Source organism: Phodopus roborovskii, unplaced genomic scaffold (genome assembly GCF_943737965.1).
Source record: "Phodopus roborovskii unplaced genomic scaffold, PHOROB, whole genome shotgun sequence".
NCBI classification, from domain to species: domain Eukaryota; kingdom Metazoa; phylum Chordata; class Mammalia; order Rodentia; family Cricetidae; genus Phodopus; species Phodopus roborovskii.
Genome location: NW_026126482.1, coordinates 10,545,146 through 10,565,351, shown reverse-complemented (window position 1 = coordinate 10,565,351; position 20,206 = coordinate 10,545,146). Strand labels below are relative to the sequence as shown.

Below are 20,206 nucleotides of genomic sequence, written 5' to 3'. Positions count from 1 at the left end.
TCTTTATCCTTCAAGAAAATGTTCTTCCCCAAAAGTTCTCCCTCAAAAGCTCTCTTTAAGAGTTCTCTCTAAAAGCTCTCTCCTCAAAAGCTCTCTCTCTCTCTCTCTAAAGGCTCTCTTAAAGTTCTCTTAAGATCTAAAAGTTCCTTCTTGTAAAAGTTCTCCTGAGGTCTCTCCTATCCCACAAGGCTTCTAGATTTTATACCCACAGGCACATTTAACAACTCTGACCATATGAATGCTATCTCTCAGAACCAGGAAGTCTGGTAGAATCTTGAGCAAAAAGCAGGTAGGTGCCTCATGTCTCTCCCCTGGACATGACTTGCAAAACATCGTGGCTGATTTACATCTGGGGAGGGGGATATGACTTGCAACTCTGCGCTGTTAACTGATTGAAGGGGTCTTCTCAGTGCTATATCAAAGGGAAAAGCTAAGGCCATGCAGTGTGAGATCCTGAGGCTGCAGCTCTTACTGCTGACACCCCAGTGGGAAGGAATTCCTTTCCCTGGGGCCTATTTGAGAATATAAAGCACCCAGTATATATCCTATATACAGCTAAGTTCACAGGAACAAATATTCTGGAGTTGATACCTGGAATATTAATTGCTACTTCTGTAATAAATGATGAAGGCTCGAAGCACTCTTCCAAAACACTTGGGTTCGATTCCCAACACCCAAGTGGTGGCTCCCAAGTGTCTGTAACTCCAGTCCCAGGGGATCTGCCACCCTCTTCTGTCCTCTGCACAAGCTAGGCATGCATGTGGTGCACAGACATACATCCATAGATATAAACAATAATACTAAAATGAAAATTATTTTTAGATTATCTTAATCCTTTCTCCTTTTTTTTCAATTTTTTCTTTTGTTTTACATACCAACTATAGTTTCCCCTCCCTTCTCTCCTTCTGATCCCTCCTCTCACTCCTCCCGCCATGCACCCTCATCCACCCCTCCTTCACCTCCACTTAGATGTGTTAAGGCCTCCCATAGGGATCAACAAAGCATGGTACATGAGGCAGGAATAAACTCTCCCCTACCCCCTCCCGCTGCATCAAGGCTGCACAAGGCATCCCAACATAGGGAGTAGGTTCCAAAGAGTCAGCTCATGCAGCAGGAACAGTTCCTGGTTTCATTGCTAGGGGCCCCCAAAAGACCAAGCCACACAATTGTCACCCAGAAGCAGAGGGCCTAGGTCAGTCCCATGCCAGCTTCCTGGCTGTTGGTTCAGAGTCTCTGAGCTCCCACAGGTTCAGGTCATCTGTCTCTGTGGGTTTCCCCATCATGATCTTGCCTGCCCCCCACCCCCTTGCTCATACAATCACTCCACCTTCTCTTCAAATGGACTCCCAGAGCTGTGGATCTCTGCCTCTGCTTCCATTAGGGTACTAGATGAAGGCTCTATGGTGACAACTAGGGCAGTCACCAGTAGGCCAGTTCAAGGACCATTCTTGTAGGAGTCTTAGCTGGGATCATCCTTGTGGGTTCCCCAGGAGCCTCCCTAGCACCAGATTTCTCCCTAACCCCACCCCCTGCAATAGCCCCCCTTTATCAAAATCTCTCCCCATCACCTCCTGTTCTGTCCTGTGGTGAGCATTTTGCCGCCAGCCTGGTCCCAGTGCTGCATCAACCCCAAATAACAACTGTTGGCCAGTTACTAGCATTTCTTATTACCTAGCTCTGTCTTAAATATTAGCCCATATCTATCTATCTAAGTGTTTCCACATGCTCTTATCTTACTGGACAAAGGGTTGAGACCTCCTATCTTACACCCTACATCTTGACTCCTCCCTACTACATCTCCCAGAATTCTCCTTGTCTCCTAGTCCAGTCTATCTTGCCACCCACAACTCAACCATCCTGATCCCTCACATTCCCATCCCCCACCCCCTCCCTTCTATTCCCCCTCACCACCCCCAGATTACTCAAGACTTCTACTTTACCCATCTACTTCTACTTGCTCTTCCCAGGGGGATAAATCCATGTGTCCCTCTTAGGGTCCTCCTTGTTACCTAGCTTCTCTCTGAGACTGTAGATTGTAGGCTGGTTATCCTTTGCTTTACATCTGATATCCACTTATGAGTGAGTAATACTGTGTTTGTCTTTCTGAGTCTAGTTTACCTCACTCAAGGTGATTTTTTTTTTCTAGTTCTATCCATTTGCCTGCAAATTTCACGATGTCATTGTCCCCCTCTCCTACCCCGAATAATACTCCATTATGTAAATGTACCACATTTTCTTTCTCCATTCTTCAGTTGAGGGGCATCTAGGTTGTTTCTAGGTTCTGGGTGCTACAAATAATGCTGCTATGAACATACCACAAGTGTCCTTGTGGTACAATTGAGCATCCTTTGGGTGTATGCCCAAGAGTCTTAGATATTTCTTAAAGAAAGGAACGAGGAGGCAAGGACTGGAATGTGATGTTCTGTGGGACGGGCACCCCAACACAGTGAGACTCTAGCAGAAGGAAGACAATGCCCCCCTCACATAGATGCATAGCAAGACATTTCCCTGAGACCTGCTGCATTTCCTCTTCAAGCAATAGTTCCTGGCACAAATACCCTAGGGTAACATGTAGCATTGTGACATGTTGTGTACACAGAAGACACGCTGACCCTCAGAAGACTGCTGCCCTCTTGCTGTCTAGAGCTTTTGTTCTCAAAGCTCTTTGGGGAAGAACTGTGGCCAGATTTCCCACAAGTTCTGCTCCTACTTTCCCCCAGGGGCACGTTTAACCCTATGCAGGAGGCAGGAAGTCCTCCTGCAGTCAGTCGGTTTCACAGACATCCCATGCCTCATCATGCCACATTCCACCGCAGCGCTGGGCCTTGTAGTTTATGCAGGGGACTCTCAAAGCTTGTGTGTGTCCATATCAACTAGTAACAGAACTCAAAAGATGCAAAGCCTCGTGGACCAGGAACCTGGGTATCTGTGTTTCCACAGTGTGCTCACAGTCCCTTTGGGAGTGGGTCCCTCTTCCTCTTCTAGGTTGCAGTCACCTAAATGTCCCCTGTAGACATGAACCTCTCAGACACTGCCCTCCCTACCTTTGTGTTGCCAAAGAGCCAGCCCCACCCCTTCCCAGATTCCTATTATACCTGCAGGGCTTGCCCAGAGATGGAAATGTGGGACTTCAGCTAAGGCCCCACTTCAAGTGGGGTGAGAGTCAAAAGTAGGTGCCGTGCTTGGAGAAGGTGTGACCCTTCTTCAGACCCCGCTTTCAGATCTGCTACAGGGTCAGGCTGAAACCCCTAGGTCTGGGCTTGAAGACTGAATCTTTCCCTCTCTTTCCCTCTCTCTCTCCCTCCCTTCCTTCTTACTCACCCCCCCCCCTCTCTTCAAGGTCACAAGACTGGCTTCAAATTCACTGCATAGCCAGGCTGTCCTTGAGTTTATGGTCCCCCTGCCTGGCCCTCCTTGGTGCTGGAACTCCGGGTGTGTACCATCATACCTAGTTTCTGCAGTACTGGGGATAGAACCCAGGGCTTCATGTGTGCCAGGCAGATGGCCTACCCACTTCTCTACACCCCTATCTCTGCATCACCGCCTCCAGGAATAACTAAAGATACATGTGAGCTAACAACCCAGTGTGTGTGGTCAGCATGGGACTGAGCTTCCCCTCTGTGGCTTCTGTGTGATTTCTCCATCATTAGCATCAGGCCATTCTCCTGATGAGGGAATCAAGGGGATCTTCAAACAGAGGAAATAGGAGGCAGCATTCTTGGTGACTGTCTCGTGGCTTCCTATGGAACCTGATGAGCTCAGCTGTGTCTGGCATGTGACTTCCATTCTCTTCTGTCTGATGTGTGAACAGGGCTTGTAGCCTGTGGGAAGTTGGCCTAAAAGAACATGCCTCCTGTCGCTTGCTAATCACTCTGTGAGTCTGTACACGTTCAGCCCAGACGTGATTTTTCTCTGCAAGTATTTCGGTCTTCGGTGGTGGCTGCGTGGATGTACAGCCCACATATACAGAGCACTGACTTCTACTGAGGGATGTGTGAGGGTCTGGAGCATGCTGGGCTGGGCGCCAGAGTTCTGTTGCACGCCCACTTCACTGTGCTGAAGGGATCAGAACCTATGAGCGAGAAGGAGCCACCTGCCCAGGGAACAGCACACATAGGTGCCTGGAGATGGGGGCAGGTCAGAGGGCGAGCCCTACCGTAGCTGGTGCAGCATGAGAAGCATGGGATGGAGCAAGAGCGCCAGGCTGGTGAAGCCTCACGGTTGGATGAGCTCAGTAGCCCTCCTGTGTGGGGAGGGCCAGGCCTGCCTGATATTCAGTGGGCCTTTCTGCCTGTAGTGTCCTGAACAGGCTATGGTGAGTCAGGGAAACCTGAGCTCTGCACTGTTGAATGCTGACCCTGGTACTGAATATTTGGTGTCATGGCTACAGGATCCTGCCCTCTTATGCCTTGAGTACAGATGCTGTAGGTCATGTTAGCCTGTGTGTGGCTGTGCTGTGGGCACCCCAGGGTATGATACAGGATGCACAACTGACTCTGGGGGCCAGCTTCTACCCCCACTCATGGTAAGACAGACCCCAAGTCTTCTCTGTTGCTCCCTTCCTTCGTACAGTACTCTGCAAGGTCCCTTGTGTCATTTCTGTACACACACCCCTGCTGTGGAAACTTAGTGCGTGGAGCGTGGTTCATCTCCACCACCCTCCCTTGTTCTCAGTGCTCAGTGAAGCAAGGTGAAGGCCTAGACAGCCACGCAGGAGCACTTGCTAGAAGCAGAAGACTGCAGCCTCCATCTCGTTCAGATCTGTTTATGGTCCAGTGCAGCAGGTCCTCTGTCCAGGGATAGTGTGCATTGCTACTAAGGTCAAGTCCCACATTAGTAACAGTGCCCTGCTACCTTCTGTCAGGTACGAGTACAGGGTTTGGAAGCCTTCCCCACCTCCTCTTCCTCACTCCGTTAGTTTCCTAACCTAATCTATCAGCTCCCTGCAGAAGGATGCCTGGGAAGACCCAAACAATGGGAGTAGGCCACCAAAGCGCTCCCCATACCAAATACAGCACACAGCTGCTCTCACCCTTTGCTCCGAGCCACCTGGCCTGTCGTGGAGCCACTCGGCCCTAGGAGCTGAGTCCACCCTGGGGTAAATGCCCTACACTTGAAATGCCACTGTGACAGGCAAGACTGGCCTTACCTCATCCTTCACCCCCACTTTCCTTCTCATCAAGGAATTCATGGGTGAATAAAAGCTTCGGGCCTTCAGCTAGAGTCTGTGCAAAACACAGGAGTCCCCAGGGCGGCTGGGAGAAGCAGCAGGTTACCATTGGGATCCCAAGAGCCATAAATTTCATATTTGTGGAGTCATCAAGCCAGGAAGTCACTAAACTGCTATTTGAGACACAGTTCCTATTTTCTGACTTGGGATGTATGTTGTGCAAAACCCAAGGTTGGGGTGGGAGCACAGAAGTGGTTATCCATTTAATGAGAGAGTCATGTGCCTGACTGGATGAGCTGGGCTCCCCAACCACAGACACAGGCCTCCCTCCCCATCTCACCGTGCTCTCTATGTCATTCAGTTCCACATGCTACAGTCTGTGGCACGAAAACATGCTACTCCATGCCATGTGTGTCTATGTATATGCGTATTCATGAGTGTATGTGCATATGTACATGTTGGGGAGGGGCTCAGAAGTCAACATGCGGTGTCTCTCTATTGCTTTCCGCCTATGCTTGGAGGCAGGGTCTCTTGTTGAATCTGGAGCTCACTGATTCTGCCGGGTCACCCGGCCAGCAAGCCCAGGGCATCCCCTGTTTCTGCCTCCCCAGTGCTGGGATTGCAGATACACACACCATCGCATCAAGGAATTGAACTCAGGTCTTCATGCTTGCCTACTTCACACTTTATGGGAGCCCTCTCCCTAGCTCTAGTGTCTGCCCCTGGCCCGTGTTAGGGTTGCTGTGTCTGTCTGCACGTTTACTCCTCATTCCCTCTCTCTCTGGGTACCCTGGCAGCAAGGACCTTGGGAGCTCTTAACAGCTGCAGTCTCGGCTTGTACAACAATGCTTCTGTGGGAGGAACTCCGAGGAAAGGGACTTCCAAAGGGCTCTGAGAGAGGAAGAGATGGTTAGCTGAGGAGGGGAGTGTCCCAGCAGGAGGATCTGGGCAGAGACCTAGGGACTTACATGTTGCATGTGACTAGTCATGGGAAGGGCGATGGCCAGACCAAAAAAAAAAAAAAAAAAATTAGCTGAGTAGCTGACCATGTGACATTCTGAGAGTGCAGAAGGGGCAGTGGGAAGGGAGGGGTGGAGGGAGGGTGGCAGGGAGGCCGAAGTAGGGAGGAAGGAAGTTTCACAGTCTGGCAGGTCATCCTGTGGGGCAATGGTAGAACTCAGCAGTTACCTCTGTCAGCATCTGGGCTTGGGGTCCTGCTGAGCAGAGGGGACAGTAGAGCACACAAGGGTGTAGCAGGAGTGGGGTGAATTGGGAAGGACTAGACTCCAGGAGAGATGGGAAGCTCATCAGGGTAGGTGCCAAGGCGTGTGTCCTCCAAGGACAGGCAGTCACAGTGAAGGCAAATAGAGGGATACAACATTCTGGTGGGTCCCAGGCTTCCGTCACTGTGGGAGAGGGCTTGGAGAAGACGGCAGGGGGACCCAGGAGAGCAGGACACCATGACGGCAGATTGGCTGGGTGGATGAATGGATGGTCTTGCTGGAAGGGGACACTCTGAGAGCCCCCTGGGAAGGGAACTGGAGACCAGGTCTGAGATGGCCCCAACACAGGTGTCTTGGGGGGGGTGATAAGAAGGCTGTCAATGGAACATCTGAGTGATGGGGGTGGGGATGAGGTGGGGGGGTTTGAGGAATTTCATTAGAGAAAGGAAATCCAGGTGATTTTGAGACACCCATGTGGACACTGATGGGAATTATGTCTTGTGGCCTGAGCTAGCCTGGGAGCTTAAAATCACCCCTGTCACTTGAAGTTGAGATGCCCTTGGCACTTTGTTTCCCTCTTTATCATTGTGCATGATCAGAAGGGACTCTCATGTTCCTTTCCCATAATAGCTCTTTAGTACCTCAGTTAAACTAAGCCCCGAGAAGCCCACATTTCCTGTATTCAGAGTAGAGTATGAACATAGTCCAAAGGGGGTGAAGCCCAGAAGTATCTCTTAGACATGTGAGTGGCCAAGTATGTCTCTCTGTGCATGAATGTGTGTGTGTGCATACATATATGTGTGCATAGGTATGTGTCACTGAGAGCTTGGCAGGTGTGCATGGAGGGTCCCCAACCCCTGAGTTGTTAATTCCCTGGGTGTGGTTTACAACTTAGCAGTTCACATTTCCAAATTCTCAAATGTGCTGCCCATGGCTGTGGTGGTTGCGGTGGTCAGACGGCCTTGCCTGACTCTGTGGAGATGCCTGACGCCTAGGCAGGCTACATGAAGAGCAGCAGTCATTTGAGACTTCTATAGGTCTGTTACCGTAGGTGGGGAAACAGTCCTACAGCACGTCCAAACGCTGTAGTGTTTGACTGGGGAGAGAGAGAGAGTCAACCTTCAGACCATATGGTGCTTCAGACCATATTGTCTAAGAGACCTGCAAGAGCACCTGCTGGAGGGGGTGGGGTAGCTAAGGACCAGTCACTGAGCATTTGCCCAGTGTGTACAGGGTTCTGGGATCAACGCCCACCCCAGCCGACCAGCTACTAGAAAGAGAAGTGAACTTCCAAGCTTGCAAGGCAATACTTAAGTATGTATTAAACGGGAAAGTAGATGCTGGGTAGATGGCTCAGTGGTTATGGGGTCTTGCCGCTCTTCCGGAGGACTGGGGTTTTGGTTCTTAGTACCCACGGCTGGCAGTTCACAACCTCCTGTAACTTCAGTTCGCGGGATCTGGTGCCCTCTTCTGGCTTCTGAGGCCACTTTCACCCATGTGGCATTCACTCAGACAGACAGACACACATGTACATAGGTGACAATGACAAAAACAAATATTCTTGAAAAGAGATTTGTAAGTTGGAGAGAAATGAAAAGCGTTAACTTTACATCTCTTCTGACTGAGGGAGACTTGAGAATACATTGTGGCTGTGGTGTGTCTGTGCTTCCTATATCCGTGGATCTTTCCAATCGACAATGCCTACTTTCCCCTCACCCATATGCTGCTCCTCTCCATTCACAAACCAGTTTATCACGGATAAATAAGAATCTGGGCAAACAAATAGACCGATGGATGTTCATTCAGGGAGAAATCACTTACAACAGAAACAGATGACCACCAGCAGGTTCCTGTCCCAAGGGATGCCTCCAGATGCTTTCTGTCTCTGACCAGGTCACGTCTGCACTTGTCCCCTCCCCAATGGGTGTGGTCAGCCAGCGCACCAGGTGTGGGTGGGGTGGGTATCTCCCTACACCAGGTGTGGGCGGGGTGGGTATCTCCCTACACCAGTTCATCCTCCAGAGGAAGGGCCTTGGGCCTCCTTGTGGTATCCTCTCCAGCCCGCCCTGCCTCTCCTCTCCCACATGGGTCCTTGAAGAGCTGGTTTATATTACCGAGCATGTCTGGGCATATAATCCCCCACTTTTCCCTCATCTCTCTTACTTGATGCATCCTTTCTCATAACTCATTCTTACTTACACTTGGGGTGATGCTTTTGAGCTCATGATTGGTTGATAGTCATCTGTGGGGAGACACTGCACTGGGAATGCCTTCCTCTAGGGTTCAAGAGGTTGCTCCTGGCTTGAACTTCAACCCCTGCCCATTGCAGTGCTGTGCTGGTATGGGTGCTTGTCTCTCTCGCATCCATACAGAGGTCAGAGGTCAACCTTAAATGTCATTTCTCAGGAACCAACCACTAGGACCTGGAATTCATCAATTAGACTAGGTTGTCTGGCCAGCGAGTCTCAGGGATCTGCCTCTCTCCACCTCCCCAGTGCTGGGATTAAAAGGATGTGCCCCACCCCATCAGCTTTGTATGCAAGTTCTGGGAATTAAACTCAGGTCCTCATGCTTGCTCAGCAAGCATTTTACCACCTGAACTATCTTCCCCTGCCCCAAGCCCATGCTTTTCCTTTAATCTGCCAAACAACTTTGACTCCTCAAGTTTCAGCTTTACAGAATCATGTGGTGGGCATCAGAGAAACGCCTCTCTTTGTTCATTAATGAACGAGGCCCTGGCCTTTGTGAGCCTCCTGTGCCACAGTGAAAGCCAAGTTCAATCAGTCTTCCCACACTGCCAAGCCAGATCAAAGCAGGCCATTCATTTGATCCGTGTGGCTTTGCCAGGAGAGTCATCAGAAGAAGCATCACGGCCTGTCCGAAGGGAAAGTTCAAAGATAGCCCTGGACTGATGTGAGTATCTGTTTACTGCTGCACACAGAGGCCCTGGGAAGCAGGAAGAGAAGCCACAAAAGGAACTCAACCTTGAGGGACTGGAGCAGAGAGACCACAGGAAGGACCATTTGGTGTGTGTGAGGGTAGTGTCTGCCTACAGCGAGTGTGTGTAAAGGCCAGAGGTCACCCTCAGGAGCTGTCCACCTAGTTGTCGAGACGGGGTCTTTCACTCGGACCCAGGGCATGCTGATGACACTGGGCCAGTGACCCAGCAAGTCCCAGAGACCTGCCTCCCCAGTGATCTGTCTCTGCCTCCGGAGTGCAGGGATTACGGGCACAAATCTACACTTGGCTGTTGTTTGTTTTAATAGGGACTCTGAAGCTTAAACTCTGGCCATCATGGATCAAGGCAAGCACTTTCCCTAGTGCCCCAACTCCACCATGCAGGAAGACATTTGACACGTGCTTGGCATGCCCCGGATCCTGTTTGCTTTAGGAGCTGATTTTGCTTTCAGGGTCTGCACAGAGAACACCCAGGGTGCCCATGCGTTGCCAGTTCAGGGTGTTGGCAGACACAATCTTTCTGTGCCTTGTCACTTATTCCTGGATCCCCATCTCCATCTTTCCTTAGCCCTCCTGGAAAAGCCACTGTGCATTCTTAGCTCTGAGTAAGGTTCACCGAGCAGCCCACCCCTCCCCTCCCATCCACCCCTCCCCTCCCTTCTCCTCCCCTCCCTTCTCCTCCCCTCCCCTCCCTTCTCCTCCTTTCCCCTCCCTTCCCCTCCCTTCTCCTCCCCTCCCTTCTCCTCTTCCCTTCCTACTGCTCCCATCCTCTTCCTTCTCCTCTCCTCTCTTCTTCTCTGCTCTCCTCTCTGCCCTGCCCATCCAGATAGACATCCTTCCTCCCTCTGACTCTAATGCCCCATCACAGATTCCCCTGGACAAAAGTAGCAGACACCGAATGGTCCATGGGCTGGGATGTACCTGCTACTCAGCTCTGTTGGCAGCAGATGCAGACCATATCCCTAGAGTCATAGGGAGGCAGCATACAGGGTCTCAGCATCTCCCAGGTCCTTGTTCAGTGCCTGGCCTCACTACCCACACATCTTCTCGCCCTAGAGAACACACAAGGATGGAGAAGAAGGCCAAGCCCCCATCTCTGTGGGGGATAGACACAAAGTCCGACTGTCTAACCAAGACACAGCCTCTGGAGGAACACACCAAGGTAGACAAGGACTCTTGTAAGGCCAGTTAGCACAACATCCCAGAGTAATCCTCGGGGCATCGCCCTAAAAATAGCATTTCCTAAGGGCAAACTAAAGATCTGATCTGTTCACTTACTTATTACAAGGACAAGTTGGGCGGACACTGTCAAATGCTCTAGCTAAAAGTCAGTGAGGTAGTTCTCTTACAAGCCTGAGGACCTGTGCTCAGCCCCTAGGACACGCATCCATGCTTGTCATCCTATACTGAGCACAGGATAGGAGGCTCTTGAGAATTTGCTGACCTTGTTCAGAGACCTGGATTCAAAAAGTAAGGCAGAGAGCAATAAAAGAAGACCCCAGTGTCAGACCCCAGTGTCAGCCTCTGTCCTCAGCATACACACACACACACACACACACACACACACACACACACACACACACTGCCCCCCACCTACACACACACATTAAACATTGGTTAAGGGCCAGACTATGAACAGTCTAGGGCTAGTAGAACCCAACAGAATCTTGGGGCTCTGTCCATAGACCCTGGCCCAGGTGACAATCATGATACCTGCCAGGTTTTCAGAAACAGGAACCGGTCAGGATGGAAGCCAGGCAGCAGCTTCCTAATGAGTTCTCCTCATTAAAGACAATCCCAGCCAGGCTCTGCCTGCAGCCTGCAGATACCCCAAGTTGCTGGGCCATGGGTGAGGCCAGCCCTTATGGTCTTTGTCACTTAGCAGATGCTGAGCCTGTGGGTTTCCCGTCTCTGCCTTCATTTCCTCCCTGCTACCACGGGCACAGCTCAGGCCCTGTGTCCAGGCAGTAACCACAGTTGTCAGTGACCTGTCGCCTGAGGGCTTGGCCTCCAATATACAGAGTCACTTGTACATAGCCTCCAAGAAAGAGGGGTCTTAGCAGAAGGACTTGTTCAGAAACAAGAGGCCATCTCCATTTCCTCCTTGTATCTTCCACACTATTTTTACAGTGAGATACTAAATTCAACAGGGCTAGGCAGGGGCAGTTAAGGGAATAAACATCAAGCAAACACCACCTAAGACAAGAAATGAAATATACAACCCAAGTTGCAGAAGCCCCTCCCCCCACCCCTCACCCCATCCCACAAGAGGGATGCACTCCTAGTCCTGTATTCATAGTGTTTATATTCTATGTGTCTTTTCCCTTTTCTTCTTTTTCTTCTTCTAAGAAAAAGGTTTTATCACCAAGATGTACATATCTAAACACAATCTCTTGTGTGTGGAATCAGTGGGCACGCTTACTCGTGTGTGGTTTGGGGTGAAATGCGCATGTGTACATGCAGCATGTGGGGGTCATCTGCAGAGACCAGAAGCTAGCGCTGGGTGTCTCCCCAAACTGCCACTCTCCTTCTAGTCTTAGGAGACAGGGTCCTTCATTGAACCTGGAGCTCACCAACTCAAATGGGCTGGGTAGCTTGTGAGCTCCCAGGGTCCTCTGCCCCCACCCCCTCAACACTAGAGCTGCAGACACCCACCACCACACCTGCAAGTGTGAGTTCTGGGGATCAGAACTCAGGGCTCTGTGCTTTGCCAGTGGAGCCGTTTCCTGGCCTCGGTGCATTTCCTGTTTGTGACACTTATTAGTGCTCTGTGTAGCAGCCGCTCGTTCAACTTCGTTGTTCCAGCCCGTTCTACTATATGAATGGATTTACCATAGGGTGTGACAATTTATTCAGCAGCTTGTAAATGTCAGGATTGTGTGCAAGTTTCTGAGAGGCACAGAGAGCCAGTCCATCCTTCCAACACACCTTCTGGGGTACAAGTGCACATGTTTGATTTAACAAATATCCTTTCCATTATAATATCTCAAAATCTTTTTAATCTAAATATATACTACCTGTTTCTGTCATCACAGGACAGGGGTCCTGTTTCCTCTCATCACAGGACAGGAGTCCTGCTAAAAAAAAAAAACAGGGGGGGGGTTGAAATTAGGATAGATCCACCATGCTTTTTTTCTTACTCTCTTAAGTGCATTTAAAGCAACTAAGAAGAAGCAGGGACTATTACTTCAGTGAGCTTGCAATAACTTTCCTTAGGTTCGTGATATAGTTTTATCTTCCAAACAAGTATGAAGAAGGTTGGAACCTCAAATTCTCTGTAGATGTTTTCCTGTGCCCTGAAACAGTTTTCCTCTTCCCTGGGACTCCTGGCCAGTGCTTGCCTAAACACTATAAATTCTATTAAAGGCTCTACTAATGCAAAATACCCTGAGCAGCCGCAGCAAGGAGGAAGCACAGGATAAATGAGTAGTTGTTATCACAATTAGATTCAAGGCATTTAGAATTACCGGTCCAAGTTAGAGAGTATGGAGTGGAAAAAGTACTTAAAGGAGAACGAAATTTGACCAGGTAGGAGATGTAGATATTCCAAGATTAAAAGGGCTCCTTGGAAAGATGATGTAGACACGATGGGAAGGACGAGGGACCAGGGTTCAGTTTGCTGATGTCCACTTCCCCGCTGCTGACTGTGCATTTCTAACACCTGGAGGGGGAATTGTTGAGCAGTGGCAGGAGCCCCTTCCAGGGGGTTTTCCAAAGTGGTGGGACAGAAGTGTTGCTCCATGTAGGCATCGGCAACACTTGGATGACTCACTGTTTAGACGTCTGCCAGGTCCACGGTGCCGTGGCATTTCCACTGTGAGCCTAGTTTGGGTTCCCCAGATTTCTCAGGGGTCAGTTGTGCCGTCTCTCCAGACACTGCCTCACTGGGGACCTGTGGTCTGCTGTATTGGGTTAGTTTGTTTAACAGAGAAATGTTGCTATGTTGTCAAGGCTAGCCCTAAATTCCTGGCCCCTGTGGACCCTCCTGCCCCAACGTGAGAGGTGAGCACCACAGAGTCTAGAGCTTTCTTGTCAACTTTAGCTAGGGAAACCAACCAAGGGCTGATGGATTAGTTAGCAAGTTCAGCGTGGATCTACAAACTGAAATCCAGACCCCATCTTTTATTCCCATGACTTTGGAGTCTCAGGCATGAGGGACTCTCAATGAGGAGAATGACATTGAGATGTGTCTTCTGGTCATCTTTTCCCCCAAACATCTTTTATAGTTGTACACACAAATTCTTCACACGTTGACCCTTCCATGCTTCTGGTTTTGGTTTGTTTTCCTTGAGATAGTGTCTCCTGTACCCCAGGCTAGCCTCCAACTCAGTATAATAGAGGATGGCCTTGAGCTACTGACCCTCCAGCCTCTACTCCCTGTTAGGGGGATGATAGGTGAACATCTCTTCCTACCCACTCCCCTCCTCCTTTGTCCTTTCTTCTCTCTCTCACTCTCTATATCTGTCTCTTTTCCTCTCTCTCCTCTCGCTCTCCCCTCCCCCTCTCCCCATCAATCACTGTGTCTTGTGCCTCTTTCTGTGGATATGAATGCCATGCATGTAAACGTCAGTACTAAAGGAAGACTTTCCACCTTGTTCCTTGGAGACTGTTGCGCCTACCTGGTTTCCTCAACCTCCAAGGAAGTGACTCCCGACTGCAAAAGCAAAAGGTTTTCATTGCTAAGAACCAAACTGTCTGGGACCTCGCTCTATCGGAAGAGTAAGGTGCCCCTTACAATTGTGAAGCGTTTTTAAAGGGAAAGGGAGATTTGAGACTGCTCATCCCAGCCCATAAGGTTTCCAAGGTTACAGAGATTTCATAGAATACAAAGTTTTTACAAGGCAGGATTGTTTAGTGCACCTGCAAGGTTAGGGGGTTTTCATTCTCTAGGACTAGTGGGCTCAGTGGCCTTGTCCTAAGATAATGGGGGGCAGGGAGAATGTACTCTCCAGTCAGGGAGTTATCTATATCTATTGGCAGAAGCACTTGTTCTTTCTGGTTTTCCCTTCTTGCCATGAGTCCCATATCTTTTAGTTATTAATTTCCCCTCACAGAGACAAGCTCTCTCGCTGCACCTGGAGCTCACAGCTGCAGCCAGGCTGGTCAGCCCAAAAGCTCCGGAGTCTGCCTGTCTTTACCCTCCAACGCTTAGAGATACTTGTGGCTGTGTACAGCTTGCTTTCACAACAAGTGCTCTTACCCCTGAGCCACACACCCAGCCCCTTACATGTATGTTTGCACCCACAATACCCTTCCCGGGAGCCACTGGTGTCTATAAAATAGAGCTAGCACATGTTGTGCATGGCTTCCCTAGAGAGCGGGGCTGGGTTCTCTGTCCATATATGGTGTTTTATTGCATGGCTGGGCATTGCCCAGTAACCAACAAGGCTTTCATCAGCCAAATGACCATCGGAAAGGAGTTGGCACCTCAGGGTGCTGGTGACTCACTGCAGGACGGAGGGGCTGTTTCCATAGTGGCACAATTTCAGACCAGCAGGCTGGGAAGGCCAAGGAGGGCTTGGCTGTATCTTCCACCAGTTGTATCTTGTCTATCTTGCCAGCTGCCCTGAGCTTCAAGCAGGGGCTTGGAGGGAGTCCTGGCCACTGTGCCACACCACTCACCATTTCAAGGAAATAGTTTTAAAGTTGCAACCTCCTCCCACTTTCAAGAGATGGGCCGCATGGCAGGAGAAAGGGAAGTGAGGTCACATCCGGTTCCAAGGCCCAGCTCAGTCTGAGCTGTGGCTGTGGTCTTGACATCTTATACCCGGAGAAAGCAGCGCAGATGTGGCCAGTTTGCAGACTCCCTTCTCCTCCTGGCAGTTGGGGCCTGACTCGGCTATACTCAAGCTCAGAGCACTTGCTGAATGCTCTGAGACTCTTCCTTGTTTTAGCAAATGCAGAGGCCTCGCCCTTCCCCAGATCTCATGATCAGAAGGTGTGAATTGCCGGAAAGTGGGGAATGGCAAGGCTGGAAGAGTCACACCGTACCCGTTGGTGCCTAGAACACAGCCTCTCCGGGGCCTAAGGTGTGAATCCCTACTTCCACCTGTCCTGACAGGACTGTCCTGTGCATGTGTCCCAGCGCACAGGTGCACCCGTGTGTCGTCACCCAGCACGGAGGCCTGGAATACTACATGTAGCTCATGATACCAGTGAAATGGAGTCCTCTGTTCATCTGCAGGTGCCTGCTGGACCTCAGGCTGCCTCTGTTGGCTCATCCCACACAGCTACCATTCCCTTCTCAGGCACAAGATGGAGAGAGAGAGAGAGAGAGAGGAAATGGAGATGAGCCTAGGAACTTCATAGATACCTAAAGCCTATGCCTGTTGCCCTGAACTACACAGACCCCAAGCTTCTTTACTGATCTCCAGAACTCCACAGCCTGCTGGATCTCTGTCATGGTCCATCTCTAACTCCTGACATTTCCATTGCTGGCTCATTGGCTCTGATACTGAGCCTTCCTGGGGCTTTGAGGTCTGGGTGCTGCCTGCCAAGCACGTGCCCACTTGCTGGTTCTGGTGAGAACCTGCTGTCCACTGTAGCTAGGGTTCTGTTTCCTGCGTAAGAGTAGAGGGTGATACAGTGTCTTCTCTCTGCAGGATCAGGGCCCGAGACAATAACGGCTCCTACGCGCTGTGCCTGCTGCACGAAGGGAAAGTGTTGCACTATCGCATCGACAGGGACAAGACAGGGAAGCTTTCCATCCCTGAGGGGAAGAAGTTCGACACCCTCTGGCAGGTGTGTATAGATCTCTGTGGGTATGCCTGTCTCTCTGTCTCTGTCTCTCTGTCTCTGACTCTCACTCCCCTCTGGAGGGCTCAGGGGAGGGACAAGACTATCTGTCCCATACAGTCCCGTCTGTTTTCTAAACGGCATGTTTGACAATGTTGACGCAGAGACCGTCATCAAGTCGGTGAAGTTGTAGAAATTTTCATCTAGAGCTGTTAAGTTCTTGGTGCCTCAAGATCATGTGTTTCAGGGAAGTGTTTGGAATTTAACAGGAAGCCTTGCCATCCAGGAATAGCATCACACACAACCACAGATGACCAAAGAAAGAACCTAGGGGCTGTGACCCAGTTCCTGGTCCAGGACCAGTTCCCTGGTCCTGGAACTGTGAGATGCCCGGGTGACACCAGGCACCAGGGTGGATAAGCCATGTGGGACTACTACTCTCCTAGAAAAGGAGACTACTACCCTGCTAGCAGAGCCCCCACAGGAGGTTCAAGCGGCTTGGGAGGCAGATCTAATCTCTCTAGGCTCCTGACAGCAGCCTGTCCAGGAATTCTATAGGCCTGCTCTGCAAAGGGTTCATTCTCACCCTAGCTGTCAGTAAACCTAGGGGAAACTCAAGCATGCAGGGACACCCCAATATTGTTCACACAACTCCCCACAATGGCTACCAAGCACATATTGCTTCCTTAATTTGGCATCACAGCTACATTAACTGTGGAGGCAGGCAGAAGGAACAAAAGTTGAAGGCCAGCCTCAGGTACATAGTAAATTCAAGGCTAGCCTGGACTACCTAGCAAAAATCCTATCTCAGCCAACAAACAACCAAGGACTAGAAGATGGAGATGGTACGGAGACTCCAAACCCCTAATGAACCATCCATCACCTGTCGGTGTGAAGGTTAGTTAGCTTTAATGGTCAGTCTGACACTTGCTAAAACACCCAGGAAGGAAGTCTCAATGAAGGCTTGTGTAGACTGGATTAGCGCATGAGCATGTCAGTGGGGACTCTTTTGACTGCATTAATTGATGCGGGAAGACCCAGGCTGTGGTGGGTGGCGCCATTCCGTGGGTTGGGGTTCTGGTCTGTATAAGAGTGGAGAATGTTAGCTAAGCAGTGAACAGCATGAATCCAGCCACTCTCCATTCTTGATTATCGATGTGACTATGGCTTCAAGGCTAAAAATTCTGTTGTCTCTACACAAGGACATCGCAGCCCATCCCCCTGGTGACCTCTGGAAGAGACTGTCTGAGGTTCCAACAGCTTTAAAGTCTGTGAGGACGTGACTGTCACTGTCCCTATTTCTCTCTCTCTACTAACCACGTTCTTCCTTGCTTCTCTTGCAGCTAGTGGAACATTACTCTTACAAGCCAGATGGACTGTTGAGAGTCCTCACCGTACCATGTCAAAAGATCGGTGCACAGATGGGTGAGTGATTGGGAGACAGAGGGTCTGGTTTGGGGGACACTGGTCACGATCAGCCTGGTGTCAGACTTGTCTCTTCCAAACTCAAGCAGGATGAGGCTTTGGTTTTACCATGTGATTAAACTCGATGTCACTACAATTCCAGGAATCGTTAGTTGAAGGATAACCAACCACTCTAACTTTTAAAGAAAACGGGTGGATTTTCATCGCACGTATTGCCAGGGACGGTGGCGCACGCACCTTTAATCCCAGCATTAAGGAGACAGAGGCAGGCAATCTGTGTGAGTTCAAGGCCAGCCTGAACTCTGTCTCAAAACAAAACAACAACAACAACAAAATCTTACTTAATTGAATGTGAAGAACCCAGTAAAAGAGGAAAAAGTATTGCTGCAGAAAGTTTGCAGTCTTCTCAGTATGTTCCAGTCGTACTGACTGATCTGACAAGTGGGCGGTGCTCAGGAACACAACAGTAACTGTCTAACTGTAACCATGAGTTACTCTTCTTGCAGGTCATCCACATAGTTCAAATGCCCACTCTGTGGTGAGTATTATTATAGGTCCCTCCCTGGGGAAGCAGATGTGTCTGAGTACACAGTTGAGTCGGGCGTTAGTTAGCTCAGGCTCTGAACTCCAAGCACAGCTCTGAAGACTTGGGAACAGCAAGGAGTCTGGGAAGGCACCTGCCTGTGGCCACTGCTAAGCTAGCCTATTTTCATAGCTTCTTGGCTGGCTTGCTTTCTCCTCGTCCTCTGTAAGTATACAGAATGAGGAAGAACCCCACTGTTAGATCAGAAAGGCCACCTGTCAGATGTAGAAAAGGGAGACATATTGTTCACGTTCAGTCTGTGTGAACATGTGTGTGCTGTCCATAGGCCTGCTGACATGTGTATCAGTAGGACAGGGCGGGCAGATGGGTACCTCCTTGAGTTTAGCCACTCAATCAATTCCTTTGGCCAAACGAATTGACAGAGAATTACTAGGGACTTGACCTCCTGGGTAAATCAGTTTGAGTAATGATTAGGGGAGGGAGGGTGTGCTTGGTAAGAACTCAAGAGAAATGTTCAGAGAAGGAAAGAGTCTGGGAGTCCTGGCCAGAGCCCACACCCAACATCATGTCACTAGATGAGGCTGTACCCCTGATGTCCCTGTGTTGGATTGCCCCTTTCATTATCATGCTCACAAGGAGGAGAATCTCAAGTCCCTTCTCCATCCAGAATGTCAGAGTTGGTACTAAGGTTGTTACTTAGCAGGAGTTGGCTTTCTCATGTCTCAGAAACTTCAGCATGGACATCCCAGCCCATTAGCATCATGAATAATTCCTGACTTCTGCCCCACTCTTAAAACACAAAACACAAACGCGCATCCTGTCTCCAGTGGGAATGGTTGGGCACTCAGTGCTGACACTGTTGACTCCATGATTAGCACCTGTTACCAAACGGAGAGACCTTGACTTGGCTAAAACACCAGCAAACTTGAGGGTCCTCATGTTTCTCACGGACCTGGTGTTTATCATGGGTGCCCTTGAGGCAGATCTGTTTTCCCTCTCAGGCATGTCCAGCTTGTGACCTGAGGGCTGCATGTGTCCCAGGACTTGTAGATGACAATGTCACTACATTGCCACTGAACAGAGACACCACTGAAGCAGTCAGTGACTAGGGTCTCTTGTGGAGTCTGAGACACAGGATTTCCACAGACAACATGGTGGCTTCCTGTCTCAGCCTTGGTTTTGTGGAAAACATTTACTGACCCTTCTAGATAGACATCTCTGCCCAAATGGTTGGCTCTTCTGGAAGCATCTCAAATAATCCTGACAGGAAATTTCCCTGGGGCCGGTGAAGGGGACGGCAGTGCGCTCTCAGAAGCAAGGCCAGGTAGCTTGTCACGACAAAGAATACCCTTGCATGTGTTTTCTGAAACTAAACGCTCTGTTCCTCTCACCATTGTGGTTTCTAGACTTGGTCACCGGGTGGAATAATCTCAAGAATCAAATCCTACTCCTTCCCAAAGCCTGGCTTCAAAAAGGTGCTCAAGTGTCCCCTTCTTGCTGTCCCTGACTAAGTGGTAGGATAGACCCGCACGCAGACCACGCTTGGCTCCCTACCCCCTTACCAACACAGCTCTGCCTCCATGCCTCCACCGCAAGCCCAGTGCTGAGTGTGCCTGTGGGGCCTAGCAGCCCCAGCACAGCGCATTCCGTGTTCCGTGTGCACATTCTCCATCGCTACTGCTGCATAGACAGACCATGCTGCCTTGTTCTCTACGTGGCTTAGGTCATTTCAAATGAACACAACCAACGACTGCTGATCCTCACATCAGACGGTCACAGTCAGCTTCCCCTTCCTTATCCAGAGTCACATGCTGCACCATCACCACATCTGCTACATAAAGTTCTTCACAGAGGAGGGGTCTGAGGTCTCCAGAGGTGCTCTGCCCTCGAGACAGCAGGTTGCTTTTTTGTATTTTGTTACATGACTGAATAAAAAGAAGACCTTGAGGTCAAGACTCAGAGGCCAAAGGCCCTTGCCACCAAGCCTGACAGCCTGAGTCTGATTCCTGGAAGCCACATGGTGGAAGAGGATAATTGACTGCAGCAAGTTGCCCTCTGACCCCATGTGTGTGCTGTGACTCATCTGCATACTAAACGAGTAACAAGTTTTTTCAGGGTTTGGGAATCAAACTCAAGTGCTTTACCACTGAG

General features: G+C 50.0%; 1 protein-coding gene across 2 annotated transcripts in view; it reads left to right on the top strand.

The window, feature by feature from the left end:
* Positions 1-20,206, top strand: part of Syk (spleen associated tyrosine kinase) — a 75,406-nt gene that overhangs the window by 33,192 nt on the left and 22,008 nt on the right. For both annotated transcript variants that reach the window (XM_051194279.1, XM_051194278.1), the window contains exons 4-7: positions 15,954-16,092; positions 17,430-17,511; positions 18,018-18,049; positions 19,462-19,530. In XM_051194279.1, the coding sequence (XP_051050236.1) occupies positions 15,954-16,092; positions 17,430-17,511; positions 18,018-18,049; positions 19,462-19,530 (322 nt within the window). The remainder of the gene's footprint in view (positions 1-15,953; positions 16,093-17,429; positions 17,512-18,017; positions 18,050-19,461; positions 19,531-20,206) is intronic.